Here is a 17482-nt window from a genome sequence, read left to right as displayed (position 1 = left end):
TGGTGGACCAAAGATCTAGCGCGCAGTTTCCACAACAAGCAGTACCTTCACAGGCAGTGGAAAATCTCTGGCACAACCCAAGATCGAATCCTATACTCCAGAGCAAGAGCTATGTTCAACAGACTCAAGGCATCAGCAATAAAGAGATACACCGATACTACCTTGTCTAAAGGAAAAGCGCCATACTCATCAAGACACAGTTGCATTAATTCAAATCTTGATCTAGATAACTGGATGAACTACATTTCAAGATTCAAAACCAAGTCCGCTTCTGCCGAAATCCCTCTCCAAAACTCTCAATTTGCTGCTACTGATGACCTCTCCATAATTTCCATCACAAGACAGCAACTGATATATGCAATTAACTCCCTGCGTCCATCTAGTACCGCAGGCTGTGATAAGATACCTCATTTCATGATTAAATGCCTTAGCCCCTATATCCTAGATGCATTACTCTCAATCTACAACTCAGTTCTTTCCACACGAGTTTTCCCTGCTCAGTGGAATGAATACTCTGTGAGGCCACTACCTAAGGTTAAAGCACCAACAAGCCTAAAAGATTTCAGACCAATCTCAACTTCTTCCACCCTCCTGAAACTTCTAGAAAAGGCACTTCTTCCAGCATTAAACAAACAGCTGATGCCACAGAAGCTGAAACAGTTCCATTTCGCAGTCGAAAATAGATCCACCATAACAAACCTCATGGCCGCACAGATATCAATTCTTCAAGCCTTCGAAAATAAATCTGAATTAGCTATAGTGTACGCCGATATTGAAGCTGCTTTTGACAGTCTAGACGTCACAGCCCTTCTCAGTCTTCTACAATTCTTCTTCAGGATTAATGGAGACCTTCTAGCTTTCCTCACCGCCTTATTGAAGAATAGAAGTGTCCACCTCACTTTGAAGAAGACCCACTTTACAAGAAAAATCAATGCAGGAGTCCCACAAGGTGGTGTCCTGTCTGGCCTTCTTTTCTCAGCCATTCTGATTCCTTTTATGCGTCTTCGTGATGATGCTATAATATATGCCGACGATATAAAGTTTCTGACCTTAATCCCACCGTCTGCAGACCCAATGGCAATTACGTCTTCCATCACAGAGAATTTGACCGACCTTTCAACTTACTTGAAGATGTTTGAATTAAACCTTAACCCTTCAAAATCTGCAATAATGATATACTCATTGAAACACCAACCAACAATAATTCAACCTTCAGTTTTAGGTACTCTCATCCCAGTAGTTACCTGCCATAAGGATCTCGGTATCTATTTTGATCCGAAGCTGAAATTTAATGTTCACACGGAATACCTCCGGAAGCGATTTAACACCCTACGCTGGAGAGCGAAACAACACCTACTTCATTCTAATGATGCCGCAACCACTACCAGATATCTTCAAGCCACTGTTTATCCGGCTATTTTATATGCAGCTGAGATCTGGGCATCTGCGTCGCCCTCTCTTCAAAAACCGGTGTTCTCGTGTGAATACTGGACCCTGAAATGGGCCACAAATAAGCATCGCCGACCCCCTCAATTGAGAACAACTGACATGGCTGAGCAGCTAAATGTACCCAGGCTTCCGAGGTTAATTGACAGCAGGCGTTTAATGACCTCAGTAAAAATGTACACAGGAGTGATAAACGCCCCAAACATCTGGGATTTCTGTCAGTGGCACAATCCTCCGCCATCCTTGAGGTCAGAGCCCACACTAACCTTCAAATACAACCGGCTGAAACTGTGTAGTCGGTTCTTACCTGCCCAGGCACTCCCCAAAATTCAGGCACTGCTCCGTCTTGGAGTCGACCTACAAAAAATGGCTACCGACTACAAATACCGTCACATGCTCCTCGAGTGGATTACATCGGTGGAACTGGGATAACTTCCTCCATATGACGTTCAGTCCTCATATTTTCATTATTATAATTTCATTTTTACATGTTTAATTTGTGTAACTAATAATTTCCATGTAATGGTAAAAAAATGTTTTGCCAATTAATCTCAATATTATAATGTAAAACTCCTGGCCATGTCGCCGTGATGAGTATTATTGTCTCTAGTACATGTCCTGTACTTATCAGCAATAAAGAATTTATTTATAAATTTTAGGTTTTCAGACGCCTCCTTAAACGTTGGTGCCCGGGTGCAGTGCACCCATGGCACCCCCCTGCGTATAGGCTACCGTATAGTCCCCCCCCAAAAGGCAAAAAAAAAAAGGAAAATAAAATATTAATTGTCGGATTTTAATAAAATTTGGGATGGTTCGACAAATCTTTCTAAAAGAGCAGAATTTTTTAATAAAAATCATTCACTAACTGTCGAGTTATTTCATGTGGACGGATGACCGGACATGGTGAAAAGAATAGGCACTTATATGCTAAAACCGAAAATGAGTCTAAAAACGAAAAATAAGTATATTAAAAATTACAAAAAAAAAAAAAAAATATATATATATATATATATATATATATATATATATATATATAATAAAACAGTATACAGTAATATATATGTATTAATGCTATACACAGTATTTATGTTGTTTACGTACTGCATGATAAATCCGATAATCTAGGCCTCCAGGGCAACAAAATTGTGCCTGGCCTGTGAGAGTGCCTAACTGAGACACGCGGACCCCACTAGTTTTAACATTGCATATAAAACAGGCAGTGGTGTTTATTATTATTTAACAATTTATAATTTTATTTATTATTATATTATTATTTTAGGCTCGTTAGCATATGTGCGTAAAGCGTCTAACGTCTTCACCATGTCCGTCCGTCTGTCCGCATGAAATAACTAGACTCCTATATGGATTTTCATATGTTTTATTTGGCGCTTTTGGAAAGATTTGTCGAGCCGTCCCGAACTTCATTAAAATCGGACCAATAGAAATCCAATAATTTTTTTATTATTGTTATTATTTTATTTTAATTTTTGCCACACATATTACATACGGTATACTAGTATATTGTAGCTGAAGTACGGGATACTGCTTGTTGCCCTGTGCTGATTGCAGGAATTAATGGAAAAATGCGGATACACATAAACGAAATGTCGGTTAGCACATAAGTCTTTGCTAAACTGTTTTCGCGAAGATATTAAAGCACGTTATAAATCGCTCTTAACAGTAATAGAACGAAAGTACATAGTGTGCATAGTGTTAGGGTCGGGCGCCACCTGTGGTTTCCCACATCTGCGCCATATGTACACTGTGAAGAAATACAGAACACTAAATGCCAGAAAAAGTGTTGTGTGTTGAATGTGTGGTTTTGTGTTGGGTTCTGTTGTATGTCCTGGCATTTGGCCGCAGGGCCCCTGATGGAACCCCACGTTGCCCGCACACACCACTAGGAGGTAGCCAGGCTGCCCATAGTTCTCTGGCTAGTCTCCGTCAGGGTCGCCTCAGATTCCTGAGCGGAGACCAAGTTAAAAAAAAAATAAATAAATAAATAAATAAATAAAAAAAAAATAAAATAAAATAAAATAAAAAAAAAAAATAAATAAATAAATAAATAAATAAAAAAAATAAAAAAAAAAATTAATTAAAAGAAAAAAAAATAATAAATAATTAATTAATTAAAAAAAAAAAAAAAAACACAGCGATTAGATAGAGTGAACGAAAGTACATTCTTTGTATTCATGCCATCCGATATCATTGTTTATAAAATTGTGAAATTCAAACTGTCTGTTGACAGATGTAGCATAAACGTCCGCCGCCATTTTGTATGGTCCAATTCGAAATTTTCCAAACATTATACCTCTATAAAGACTCAAGAAAATCAAAACATTAACCGCATGATGACAAACTGAAAAACAGATTTCAGTACTTCTTTAAGGCACGGTTAATTAAAAATTAAATCAAATGCTACTTTCAACCTGTACATGGTTTGTTATCAGAACAAATGGACCGTATAAGTAATATTAGCAGTTTGTTTTGGAACTGTTTTTTTTCTTTTCGTTCAATTTTATATATATATTTTTTGGGTAAATTCTTCTAAATTAAAATTTTTATTGGAATAACTAGTGTAATACACCCTGCATATGGGGACGTTTCATCTCTCTTCAAAGAGATCTTTCCCTATTGTGGTTTTTAAAAAAAATAGAAATTTGTGAACTTTACATTAAATGTAAGGGGGGAGAGGCTGTAGAAAATTATTTATTGTTAACGTGCCATACTTTTACCGTATAAAATTACTCCTACAGTTGACATTTATTCACGCATTGGTTTACGCCTGCAAAATAAACAGCTGGTGTTTACAATGAATGTTTTGGTTTTCCCTCCAGCTATTTAGTAATACTTGTTCTGACTTTCCCTTATCCGGGAATAATATATCTTTTTTTTTTTTCTTTTTTTTTTTATTGTTGTTTTTAATTATTGTCGGTCCATCGTTTCTGCTGTGCGATTTTGAAACTGTGTAAACGGTTTCATTACAATAATGTAATATGTAGATTTCAAAAAAAAGCAGCCGAACATGTTAACAAAAGACAGAGAACCAGTTATATTTTTCATTGTGACGTCATTCACGGAAGTTTTACTCAGAACCTGTTTGATCGTTCAACTCGCACTAAATGAATATGCTTTCTTTTCTTTTTTTTTTTATGCTATTGTCAAACCATTGCCATCCTGAAGGCCATTGACAATCAGATAATTATCAACTCTTACCCTTTACACAGCGCATTATGTTTTCCATGTTTCAACTTTATCTTTTGATAAGGCTGCCAGTAATTAACAGATTATCAAAGGACACTTCAGACTTTGCCTCGTCAGCGTTTTGTCAGGTACCTCATTTAGTTCATGACACCAGAATAAAAACACCGGGGCGACTGATGTTATTAATGACTCTTTATGTTGTTGGTGAGATGTAGTTATTAAAAATGGGTCTTAGAAAATCGTGTATGGCATAATTGTACAAGAGATAATTATTCTCAGATTTCAAAGTGGATATAAAATTTCTTAAAGGAATAGAAGAGAGAGCGAAAGAAAAAGAAGGGAGAGTCAGACGCACTCTGATTCATCTCCGTATTCTATTTTTGCAACATATCGAAAGGGAGGCGTCAGACATTTGGACAGCTAGACGAGATTATATAATTTCAGAATGGAAACTAACTTACATATGCTAGTAACGACTTTCCTCTTCATCCTTAAAGAATTTAAGAAGTCCGTAGAACACGCGGGCCATGTATGGTCCTTTAACATTTGTTATGCTGCCCAAGGTTGTCAATGGTTAATTAATAAAACATATTATTATACTAAAACCACTCTTATACCACGTGAAAATTAATATAGTTTATTAGGCTGTTCTCCTACTATACATTGATGTATACACTGCCCTATCATTAATATCCGGACACCTGCCTTTAGACAAAAAAGAAAAAAGAGAGCTTTTATTGTGTCATTTAATATTTTGTGCAGAAACCTTTTGTTTTTATGATGGTAATTCCTCCACTCAGCCTTTAATGCAGCCACCAGTTCAGCCTTGTTCTTTGGTCGATCCTGACATGCACGTACCCGACGATCCAATACATCCCAAAGATGCTTGATAGGGTTCAGATCAACACTCTGGGCTGGCCAATCTAACTTTTCTACTACCGTGTTCTCAAACCACTATTACGACCCGAGCAGTATGACATGGCGCGTTGTCTTGCTGATGCAGGTATGTGCCTTCCCCGAAGTATTGCCATAATGTTAGAAGTGCATAATTGTCCAGGATGTCCTGCTATTGCATAGCGTTCATGGTTTTGTCGATAACGACTAATGGGGCCCAAGACAAACCATGAAAAGCTCCATACCATGACACAAAACTTCATTGTTAGGAGGATACGATCAGGAAGGAACTGTTCCCATGGCATTCATCACACCCAGGAACGGCCATCAGACTGGTAGATTGCGAACCTCGACTCGTTTGTCCACAGGACTTTTTTCCACTCCTCTACAGTCCAGGATTCGCGCTCCTTACACCATGTTAATCGGCGTCTAGAATTTGTTGAGGTGATCAATGGCTTGTGGATAGCTGCACGACCATTGTAACCCATATCATGGAGTGTCCTTCGTATTGTACTGACATTAGTCCCAATACTCTGACAGATGGTTTATGTGACTTGAGACAATGGGAAATTACTATTTTCGCGCACAGTTCTTCGCAGAATTCTCTTGTCACGTTCTCTTAGTTTTCTGGGTTTACCAGGACTTTTTATGGCAGATTCAGTCTCATTCCTCTGCCATTTGCATATGACATCACTAACCGTTGACCTAGGGATCCCCAGAGTGACTGCGATGTCTCGTACAGAACGCTTGCTTATGTGGCATCCTACTATCATTCCACGTTGTAAGTCTGTTAATTCTGTTGAACGTGTCTTCTTGCATGCCCACTTTTTTGTAATTGTCTGTTCGAAGCCCAGTGTGCATATTTATAGCAGGTTCTGTGACGTGTTGCATGCATAGTACCTGTTTCACCATCCATGGAGAGGTGTCTGGATATTAATGGTAGGGCAGTGTAGGTATCCATAGGCCATTCCTATTGTCCTATTGATGTCAATCAATATCCGTAGGCTATTCCTATTGTCAGACGATTGGTCACTTATACGCATGCGTGAAGAACAAACACTACAACATAAGACAAAAGTTTCGGATTAATTGTGAGTTGCTCCGTTCCTGTGAACATGACGCCCGAAAAGTTCTAGTCCAACTTAAGGAATGTAGAGACCCCACCCCCCATATCCAATTTTATTAGACCCCTAAATTTAACTCTAAAGTCCAGCTATAGGACCGAAAGAAATAATCGGTCCATATTTATTAAACAGTTTAGACCTCAAAAATCTAATTTTATGCCAATCCAAGTAATGGTTTCCATGCTGCCAGAAGTATGGTGTTTGTAGACAGCAGCCATGGTCGCTCATTGTTGAGACCGCACGGTCTGAACACTACTGTTCTGACAGTGGGGAAGATGTCCCACCTGCTTTACAAAATAGATATCGCCATTCTCAAGAATTATTAGCGAGTTGGACTAGGAGAGTTGGAAAAGAAGCTTCCTATATCAAAAATAAAGGTAATCCCTGTTGATTTATAATATAATAGAAGATAGGAATTATCGAGCACTTAATAGCTCTCAATTATCTAATCTAATAAAAGAAAATAGAAAGTGTAAGAAAAAAACTATAAAAAGTAAAATTGTGTGAATTTTGAGTGAATGAAAGTTTTTTTCTTTTTTTTTTTTTTTAAATTATTAATTGCATGTTCTATCTTAGCCTCTTTACTGGACAAACTGATGGCTGTAGGGCGCCTCCGTAGCCAGGTGGGCATGAGCAGCAGTGCGTAGCACATGCTTCTTGATTAGACCGGGGTTCGAGCCCGTGAGCCACCAAATACGGAAGATGTGGAAAGGTCAGGGAATGACCACCGCATATCCCCCGGAGCAATATGGCCTTAGTTGCTAATGCTCCTAAAAACCAAATAACAACAACCATGTTGTAGCATTTCCTAGCTGGCATGGTGTTAGATGCTGACACTGGCCTTTAGGGTAACCCCAAGCCAGTATGGGACAGGGTTGCAAAAAGCATACTCCACCATAGGAATCTCTTTCCCTATGTTCTTTTATTCCTACCACCTGGGGTGGTTGAGTCTCCTTCTTCCATCCTGGGTGGCCCCTACCCCCTTTTGCGTGGTGTTTCGCAACACCACCCACTTTCAACTCCCACCGTCTGGACCAGGATGGGCGTTCTGTACCAGGGGTCCCTTTACCGTCTCCTCTTTCAAATCAGGCGAGTGCCTCAACTATTGCCCCACCCTCTGTTCTCTGCTCCTTTTATCCCACCCTCTCCTATCTCCCCATTATCTCCTTTCTAATAAAATTATTTATTATTATTATTTTGGGGGGGGGAGATATCCTTGGATGCCTAGGCTACACCAGAATTCACTTCGTCAGAGCTTTCTTTTCTCCTAATGTGTCCTGGCCCACCTCCCGAGGATGGTGATGGAAACTGGGGGTGTTAGTGGCTCTCCACAGGCCCCCAGGCTAAGTGGCCACAGCAACAATACCGCCCACACTAATACTTCACAAAACACACCCTGGCCTTATGCAGAGTATTATATTATGCACAGAGCAATAACGTGGAGTTGGAGGCACAATATGGCCTTAGCAGCCCTTGTGCCATTAAACATCATATCAACCAACCATAACGTGGAGTTGGGGGAGACCCCCGGTGCTGACAGACAAAAAAACAATGTGATCGAGCACGGTGGTGGATCTGTCATGATGTGGAGTTGCTTCTGTTTCCCTAGATTGAGTGATCGTCATAATTGAAAGAATTTTAAGAAAAGAAGGCTATAAAAATCACATTCGTGACAACGTACACTGAGTTGTGCTTTCTGAAATGCCTCTTGCTACCAGTGTTATACTGGGTTGTTATTTTACTGAAAAAAATACACCATCCTCGCCAGAATTACAAGAAGAGTCTGGGGTTGAGGGACCTTTCAGACAGCTTCTACCGTCGCACTTCAAGTCCTTACGGGGAGACCCCCTTGAGCCCCACGTTGCTTGCTGCAGGCTCTGGCATGCCGTTAAACACAACTAAACCTCAGATATCTTCAATATCAAAACTGAGACAGGCATCAATGTGCGAGAACAAAGGTAACTGGGAGGCTCTTGTTACCCGGTGGCAGAACAGGTGGACAACCAGCCCAAAAGTTGAAATTACCAGAATTTTTTTCCCCAACGTGTGCATCATGAATAGGACAACGACTTGAATCCAAACCTTCAGACAAGTTTTCTCCTTATAAGACATGGAACCTTTAACAGTAAATTTCTGGACCTGGGAATCTAAGAAGATGCACTCTGTTCTTGTGGGGACGAGGAAATTTGACACCACGGCATCAATATTTGTCCAGTCTCTCTTGACCTTAGACTGAACCTTCTACAAGAGCTGGGTATCACAGCATCAGCATTTCAACTTGAACATTAGCTTATCGCATCCAAAGAAGCCTTCCAAGCCTTGACCTCCTACGCTAAAGCTATTTTCAACCGCCGCACCTTTCAATAGTAAAGACTGCACCCAACGTGAATACGACTACCATGGCCACTTCAAGCCCACTTGCACTACCCTCAACCCATACGTCTTACCACAGGCGCTTGTGCTCTCGCCACCATCTCTCTCGGCTTTGTTACTTCGACCTCTCGACCGTCTCTCTGTTTTGAGGAGATTTCCAGGTAACTGGAAACCTCCTCCCGGTAGGACCTTCAGCAAGAAAGACAGCCTTCTTTGTTGCTTTCTTACCTGTAACTTATACAATTACCTGCTGTATTATTTATTGTTTTTATTTATTTTTTCTTGTTGCTTTTCTTTGGATACCACAAACTTGGCTTTTGAACAGTTGGCCCAGCCCCTTTGACGTGCTAACAGTATAAAGTGTGTTAGTTGTCTGACGACACCAGGGGTTCCCCCCCCCATCTCCGCGCGCTGACGGTATACTGCTTTCCTGGTACGCCTGGTTCTTCCACTCCGCGCGGTGTTCCTTGGTGTTGTTGAAGCCCTTCCTGCGTTGGTTTCAGTGGAAGCCCTGCAACCACTATGGCTTTCTTTTTCTGTCATCCTTTTACTTTTCTTGACATCCTATCTCGCCCTTCTTCAGGGCCCCCCCACCTATTTTTGTTTCAATCTAGGCACTCGCCAGGGGAATGCCTTCTCAGTCATCATCCCTCCTTCAGTCTCACAAATTTCCCCTCTACTGACCGGATGCTGCGAGGTACCTTCCATAGTAATCGCGCCAGTAACGAAGTAGCCAGATAAACAACACAAGCAACAGACCAACAAATTACCCAGCAAAACTCGCACTCATCTCCCTGTACAGTCTGGCATCTTCACAGGGCCACAAGTGCAGTTTTGTGGGAAACTGCTGGCACCGTGTAACAAACACGCAAAGTCCATTATGAATGTAGCCTTTCTCTCATCCTGCAAAAGTCTTGTCACCTCCTTTGTCCTCTTGCATAAACGAACTATTTCCGAGCACAGGATCGCCGTTAGATGGATGTTATTGGACCAGTTTCTACACATAACAAGACAGTCATACGTGAAAATATGAGCAGGTTTATTTTCGAGATACTCTTAATGGAGCGTTGGCACCGACTACCATGTCACATTGAGTCATTTGAAACTTTCATCTTGTCCATTCTCGTAATTAACTGCACGTAAACAGCATCCCTATGTGCCTACGCGCTTTATATCGCATATTACGAACGCGTGATGCTGTTACTGAAGGAGTGCTCCATTTCATGAAAAGGCCAGGTGTACCTAATAAAGTGCCCACTCAGTGTACGTTTCCTGAACGTTAATGGTTTACCACATGATAAATTTAACTGTTAAGTCTTTTCATTATGCGGTAGATGTATCGGTGTACTTTAACTGTATCCGTTACATGTTTTGCCCATTAGTTTTTTGTTTTTTTTTTGTGTAAGAAATAGGTTCAGTGACTTTTGTCTATAAATATCTCTTAAGTGGCACAACTTTGCCTCCATTAAAATACATTGAAAGTAGTAATGGTCAGCAGTCTCGCTTTATTTAACCAACTGAAACGAATTGAATGACATGGGCCCCCGTAATGAAGTGAAACAGAGTGATCCGTTTCGTTGTCCCCCCCCCCTCCACCCCCGTCCCAAATAGATGTATTACCTGTGGAAACAAATTATGAAAGGACGGTGTTGCTTTCTTCTGTATTCCGGTACCTTCGATAATTATTTTTTTTTTAAAAAAAGGATTCGATGATGTGTAGCCGTGGTAGAAGTTTGTATTATTCTCTGAGTGCTGCAGTTGGCAAGCAGAAGTAGGCCAACCAGCGTTACTAAGAACAAGTAAGGTGAGCTGACCCAATTCTAACGTATATTACACCGTTGAAGGGATGATAGCACATCCTTGATTTTAAAAACTGGTCCCGGTTTTATGGTATTGGTGACCACTTATCAAGAAACAGCAAAGAGGATAAGCATCGTACTCGAGTTTGATTGTCATGTGTTTGTATAGCGATAGCTGAAGATTGGTGTACATATCACTGTACTTTGGAAGAGGTGATTCAGATTTTAATAAACTACCACCTTTTTTTTTTTTTTAATTCCATTTCGATATGCATGTACAGGTGTGCGTTAGGTTTTCTTGACGCTATTGTCTCCTGATACTCAGCGAAATGTGTGTGCATTCGACTTCACTGTGTACATGTATACGTTGAGACACTGCCAGTATACGAGACGAGATCTGTTCTCTCTCTCTTTCTGTCTCTCTATTTTGTGACCGGTGCAGAACGCAGACCTGGACATGTAATGTGATCTGTAGGAATTAATATGTGCTATGCTACCATTCTGGATAAAAGTAGGTGTATTTAATTTATTTTGTGGGATTATCAGTTTTAAAAATATATATATAAATAGATAAACTTTTTTATTTTAAAGTAAGATGTGTGTTTCAAAGCTGGTATGAAGTTTTAACTATGTATTTTACAACGACGTATGTAAAATACTTCTTTGTGGTTGAACACTGAAAAATTCTTATCGGTATTTTAGGTATCAGTAATCACGCGAAATTATAAATTAAGCAGCTAATTATGTATATTTTTTGTCAATAGAAAAATGTTTTGAAGATGTTATTTGAATAGCATCTTGTTTTGTTTCAAATTATGACTGTTTGCTTTGATTACGCTGATATACATTGAAAAATATTCTGTTTCTTTAATGCAAATAGATGAACTTGTACAGTTTTAAGGTGCTGATTCCAAATCAGTTATTGATTTTACTATGTCACCCCAGGATTATTACTGCATTTAGTACCACGTAAAATTAATAATAGTTTATGAAGCTATTCGCTTAAACTACTATACATTGAGGTGACGTTTCAGGCATCTTATCGATACCCATCATCAGACCATGCTGTGGGGGAGGGAACCGAAAATAGAAAGGATTACAAATTTTAATATATTACGATTACCAATTTATCAATATTACAATTACCAATATTACAATTCGGAATATTGGTAATTCAAATTTGTAACTCTTTCTGTTCCCCCAACAGCATGGTCTGATGATTGGGTATTGGTAAGATGCCTGGAACGTCACCTTAATGTATAGTAGTTTAGGCGAATAGCTTAATTAGCTATATTATTAATTTCACGTGGTATTAAATATAGTAATAATCTTAATGGAAAACAACCACGTAACGTCCTTGCCCAACTATATTAGTTCTGTCACGTCAGTTTTTGCACAGATTTGAAAAATAAAAATGTATTGTCTATAACGCCTTGAGTACTGTGTACAGGTCTGGAGGCCTCATTTTAGGAAGGATGTAGATTTGCTTGAGCGTGTACAGAGAAGGGGAACAAGATTGGTGAGGGGAATGAAGGGATCCTCTTACCAAGAGAGGCTTAAGTTCTGCAAATTGCAGTGGCTGGAGACTAGGCACCTGCGCGGTGATCTGATTGAGGTGTATAAGACCTTGAATGGGTTGAGCACGCTGAATTCTGATGGGATCCTTCCACTTGTTCAGATTACGAACCTAAGGGGGCATAAATTCAAATGAAGAAAAGACAGATGTAGAATAGATGTGCGGAAATTTGCCTTTAGCCAGCGGGTGGTTAATTGCTGGAACAAACTTCCATCTGTCGTTGTGGAAGATGATAGGTTAAATAAATTTAAGGAGGAACTGGAGAGGCATTTGGAGGGAATGGTGTGTTTTTTTTTTTTTTTTTTTGGCAGATGCTGCATAAGCTCATACACTTGCTTTCTTGCATTACATGCCACTACTACTACTACAAAATATGTATTTTAAAAATTCAGTACAGTATATAATATTCAGAACCGGTGGTAACGTCTCAGTGAATCAGTACTTCATTTAGTGATTCGACACGTCCTTCTCTTGCATACGGATCAATTTACCCTTTTTTGAAACTTGTATTGATCACATGAATCCTCGTGGAAACTCAAGGCGGTTTTGCGAAAAATAAACCCGGTGTTTGTGGTCGGTTTGCCTGTTTGCTAGACGAAAAACCAGAGTTTCTGGAATAAAAACCGTGCTACCCTCGCCTGAGACCGACTAACTCAGCCATGTTGTGAAAAAGCCCATAAAATTTATTCAGGTCATTGACGGATTGTAACCAGGGATTTTTCCACCTGGTGTTTGGGTTGGAAGGGGCCTATACGTACTGTGCTACCCCGCGAGGGCAGCCATGTTACATCCTATGTAGCTTATTGAAATTAGTATGTTGTTGACAATCTTCTCATAGTCCTTTGATTTAGAAATGCCTAAGAAATTTTTCACGAGTTTTTGCTGGTAGAGTCAATGGCTCATTGATGATATTCTTGCTTCCAAGTTATATTATATTAGACCTCTTTTGGCCACTTATATTTCTTGAGTGCTAAATGGGCTTCCACTTTTGAGACATGGAAGCTGTGAAATTATCGTCTTGTAGCAACTCTCTGATTTAGTCTGTCGAAAACACCAGTATAGAGGTTAGTATCACTTAATTTCAGGAAATTTTGAAACAGGCGTCAAAGTTTCGGTCCTGCCTTAAACTGTTTCATCAAGTATTACATTATGCCTATTTTCTAATCTAGTGGTCATCTTTAGTCCTTCTTCCATTCACATAGAAAGCAATGGATTTTATGTAACCCAACTGTTGTTTAATCTATGTAGTTAACATCTTCAAATCACCATAAAACTATCCACCGATGATCACGATATTTTACCCTTTTAACAAGAATTTCGGACTGTCGTAAGTTTCCACTAAGGTTGTACAATAGGCGACCGCAATTCAAAGGAACATGTTCCCATTGTGTAGTAGAACTCTTTAAAGTTCGTCATTGAGCTGTCAGTGGAGAATTTCCAATTCCGATGGATCATACTTATCATCCATTACAATGGTTAAACAATGTATGTCGATGCAGAACGCGAGAAATTCCTCCTTGTAATAGAAGAGAACGAATTCTCTGTGTTCCTATATCGAACAAATGAAGTGCCAGTAGATGCTCTTCATTACACCTGGAGTCTAGTAGGGCTGTTCTGCTGAACGGTTTCTGTAATCTGTTGTATTCTTTGTTGTGACTTCTCACCAGTACCTTAAAATTCATTTTGCTTATTTTGGGAACAATCAAAATCAGGGTCTCCACTGGAAGTATCAAAATTCTGAGACAGCTGGAATTATTAGATCTTCATTGTGGGGAAACAGGACGAATAGCCTGTTAATCCAATTAGATTTGGATATTCTATTGCAGCTTTGTTTTTGTTGCTATGTCGTGTGATAATTGCACGTGCAAAAATAGCAAACCAATATGTAATCTCTAGGTTAATTCCACACCACAGGTACACCGGATGCAAGGGATTTTTCGTTTTCAATTAAGCTAGCCTGATATTTTCAACACATGGATGACAGTTTTAGGCGCTCATGATTAGTCACAAATTCTAACTCCAAGGTAATTACGATAAACTTTCTTGTAAAAAGTTCAGTGAGTCTTCGTCTCTGATTTGGTGGTGTGAAATATTTTCACAGGAATCAGGCTTGTTGACACACAGACGTCGCACATCATCTGAAAAAAAATTACATTGTTAATAATAACGATCACAGATATTAATGGTAATTAATAATTAAAACTCCTACAATAACACTTTCATTGCTAGAAAATACAGTTCATAATATTCAGGGTGGTATGTCGACTGTTGATTCGCTGTTCCGTGAAGATTTTCTTGCAGGAACTGTTTGTCATTGTAACCATAGGTCGTAGCACCAAAAGGTAGTGCATAAAAATTATGCTTCCATTTGGTCCACAACATGGTGTGCCTTTAATTATGCTTGCCTCAAAATGTCTTCGATTGTTAGTGATTTTAAAGAAAAAAGGAGAAAAAAGTTTTTTAAAAAAGGGACGTAAATCCACACCATTCGTAACCTTTGCTCTCGTGGGTAGCACAGTTGGCATAAACACCGCCCTCCCTACACCAGGTGGAAACGACACGGGCTCGAAACCCATCAATGACGCAAGAAATTTTTATGGGTCTTTTTCACAACGTAGCTGAGTTAGTCTGCCTCAGGCGAGAGTAGCATGGTTTTTCTCCCCGAGACTCTGCTTTTTGTTCAGCAAACAGCAAATCGACCACAGAATACATGCAATTTCCAGACACATTATATGCGGCGCAATAGGGCCTAAGTTGCTGATGCGCCTAAAACCCTACGACAACCAACCAACTGTAACCATTAATGGATGGAGTAATTCCTCAAGATGCACAAGATGGTTTTTCCTCTAGTCCAAATTCGACAATCTGTGCCTATCACATCCATCAAGGAAATTAAATAACCACTCGATCCTGCGCATCCTTGTCAATTATCCATTGAGCGAAATCACGACCGCTTTGATAAATTTCAGTCTATGCAGATGTTTGATTTTTTAGAGAAATGGTTAGATGCCTATCATTAAGGCTTTACGTACCATGCTCTAGGGAATACCATTACACCAGATGTATAGCGAACGCTACAGAATTTGATCGGGCCTGTTGCATTCAAAAATCAGTTCTTTGAATCAAAGAAAAACCTTCAAACCCCTCTTACTACGTTTAATGCGGCTCTTCTGGAACAGGGAAGCCTTGAGACATTTTTTCCTGTATTTGATACGCACTCGCAATCGCAATTCTTGTAATAAAATGTTATTAAAAGTTCTTTGTTATTAAGCAACATTTTAAAAATAACTTGACCTGACTTGGTTACTGAAGTTAAGGCTATAGCTCCAATCTTTTCATCTTGCCGACTAAAAATAAGACCACAACGAGGAAACACGCTAATTCTCCGATCTCAAAGTCATTGTATTGTCTATAACGAATTCAAATTTTAAATTGTTTGTTGGAGTGAATAAAGCACTTAGCTCCTGGTGGTGGAACTTTGAACTAATGTTTTTAACTGGTTTTTCGATACCACTCGTCGTATCGAATATAGATCTTATCGCTCGAGTTATTAAATTTTAAAAGTGGAAAAGGAACACGTACAACACTTTCATTACTTTAATATGTCATATTGTCATATGCCAGTTAGATGCGCTGCAGCTGTAATGACTTTTTTTTTTTTTTTTTTTTTTTTGAAAATTCTGACGTCTAGAAGAAAAATTAGTGGTTGGCAGTCCCATCAGATAGGAAATAAAACTATGCTCATAACTTTCATTCAGCAAAAATTGTGTATCAGTGTTATTTTCTAAATAAGAGTTGATTTAGACATAAACTTATCCGATTTTTATGATTAACGTTCAACAGTATACGAAGTGTGGCAATAAAGTTCCCAGACTGGTGCTGTTGCAGTCATGTTCGATGAATTTGAAAATAAACGGAAGTGGTGTGTTGAAGTTCAAACTTTCTACAACAGATGGTTGGTAAAGAGATTGTCCAGTAGGCAGACAAGTTGCAAGTGACAACCAGTTTCGTTAGTAGCGCTAACGTTTCATGTCACGATTTTGCAAAAGACCAACGAACGAATATCGCATTTTGCTTTAAAATGGAAAAATCTGCAACAGAAACGTATAAAACGTTAAAAACTGTTTATGGTGAGGAAATTTTAAGTCGTACCAGTGTGTTTGAATGGTATAAGCGGATCAAGGACAGACGGGAGGATGTTCGCGATGACCCAAGAAGTTCAAGTCCATCAGATTCTCGAAATGAGGACCGAGTCTCAAAAGGTCGGGAAATTGTCAGAGCCAATGCTGCGTTCTACGTGCAGGTGCTTCAAAGGAAATTGAAGCGCATTTTATGGGTGAGGTCGCAATTTATAGAGAAAGGCAGTTCTTGTTGCAGCATGACAATGCCTCCACTCATTTAGCAGTTTCTTGAGGATATTTCTGACAAAACATGGCACTGTACAGATCAATCATCCACTCTACTCTCCCGATCTAGCAACAACAGACTTCTGCCTCTTTCCCAAGGTGAAAACTGCCCGCAAGGGAAAGAGATTTCAGGTTGTTGCTGTGTCATGTGATAACTGCTGAACTGAACATCATCTCTTCGGACGCCTTCGCTCTCTTTTTCAGAAAATTTTGGAACTGTGTAATAAGTGCATTCAATGAGGTTGGTGATTACTTTGAATGAAAGTGAGAACAAATCATTTCTGAGCTCCTTCATTATGTGTTCTTTTTATAGCACCAGTTGGAGAACTTTATTGCCACACCTCGTATTAGGAATAACAATTACGACCATTAATAAATAGTTAATTAATAGTGTTTTTTGAGAAATTAGTCTTTCATTACAATATATTTTTGTTGTTAGTGTTCCAATTTTCCATCGTTAATGGGAATAATTGGAGGTGTGCTTATCTTATCATTTGTTGAACACCAGATTAAACCTATGACGCATATCGTTTAATGTTATCATTTTTATGACGTCTCGATTAGACGTATACAAAGACAGAAAAAAGGACGGTTTATTGTAATCGGCGCTTCGGTTTACGCATGTTCAGTCGTTGCGTGTCTAGTTACTGCTGTTGCTTC

General features: G+C 39.3%; 1 protein-coding gene across 2 annotated transcripts in view; it reads left to right on the top strand.

Moving 5' to 3' along the window:
• trc (Serine/threonine-protein kinase tricornered) overlaps nt 1-17482 on the top strand; it is a 188593-nt gene that overhangs the window by 51006 nt on the left and 120105 nt on the right. The window contains exon 1 of one of the 2 annotated variants that reach the window (XM_090383880.1): nt 11280-11351. The exons of the other annotated variant lie outside the window; for it this stretch is intronic. Within the exon in view, the coding sequence (XP_090240006.1) occupies nt 11331-11351 (21 nt within the window). The 5' untranslated portion in view covers nt 11280-11330. Of the gene's footprint in view, nt 1-11279; nt 11352-17482 lie in introns of those variants that run through there. 2 annotated transcript variants of the gene reach the window in all.

The sequence above is a fragment of the Mastigoproctus giganteus genome, chromosome 10 (genome assembly GCF_048544385.1).
Source record: "Mastigoproctus giganteus isolate SK-2022 chromosome 10, ASM4854438v1, whole genome shotgun sequence".
NCBI lineage: Eukaryota > Metazoa > Arthropoda > Arachnida > Uropygi > Thelyphonidae > Mastigoproctus > Mastigoproctus giganteus.
Note: the sequence above shows the minus strand (reverse complement) of the source record. Positions and strands in the feature narration are given on the sequence as shown.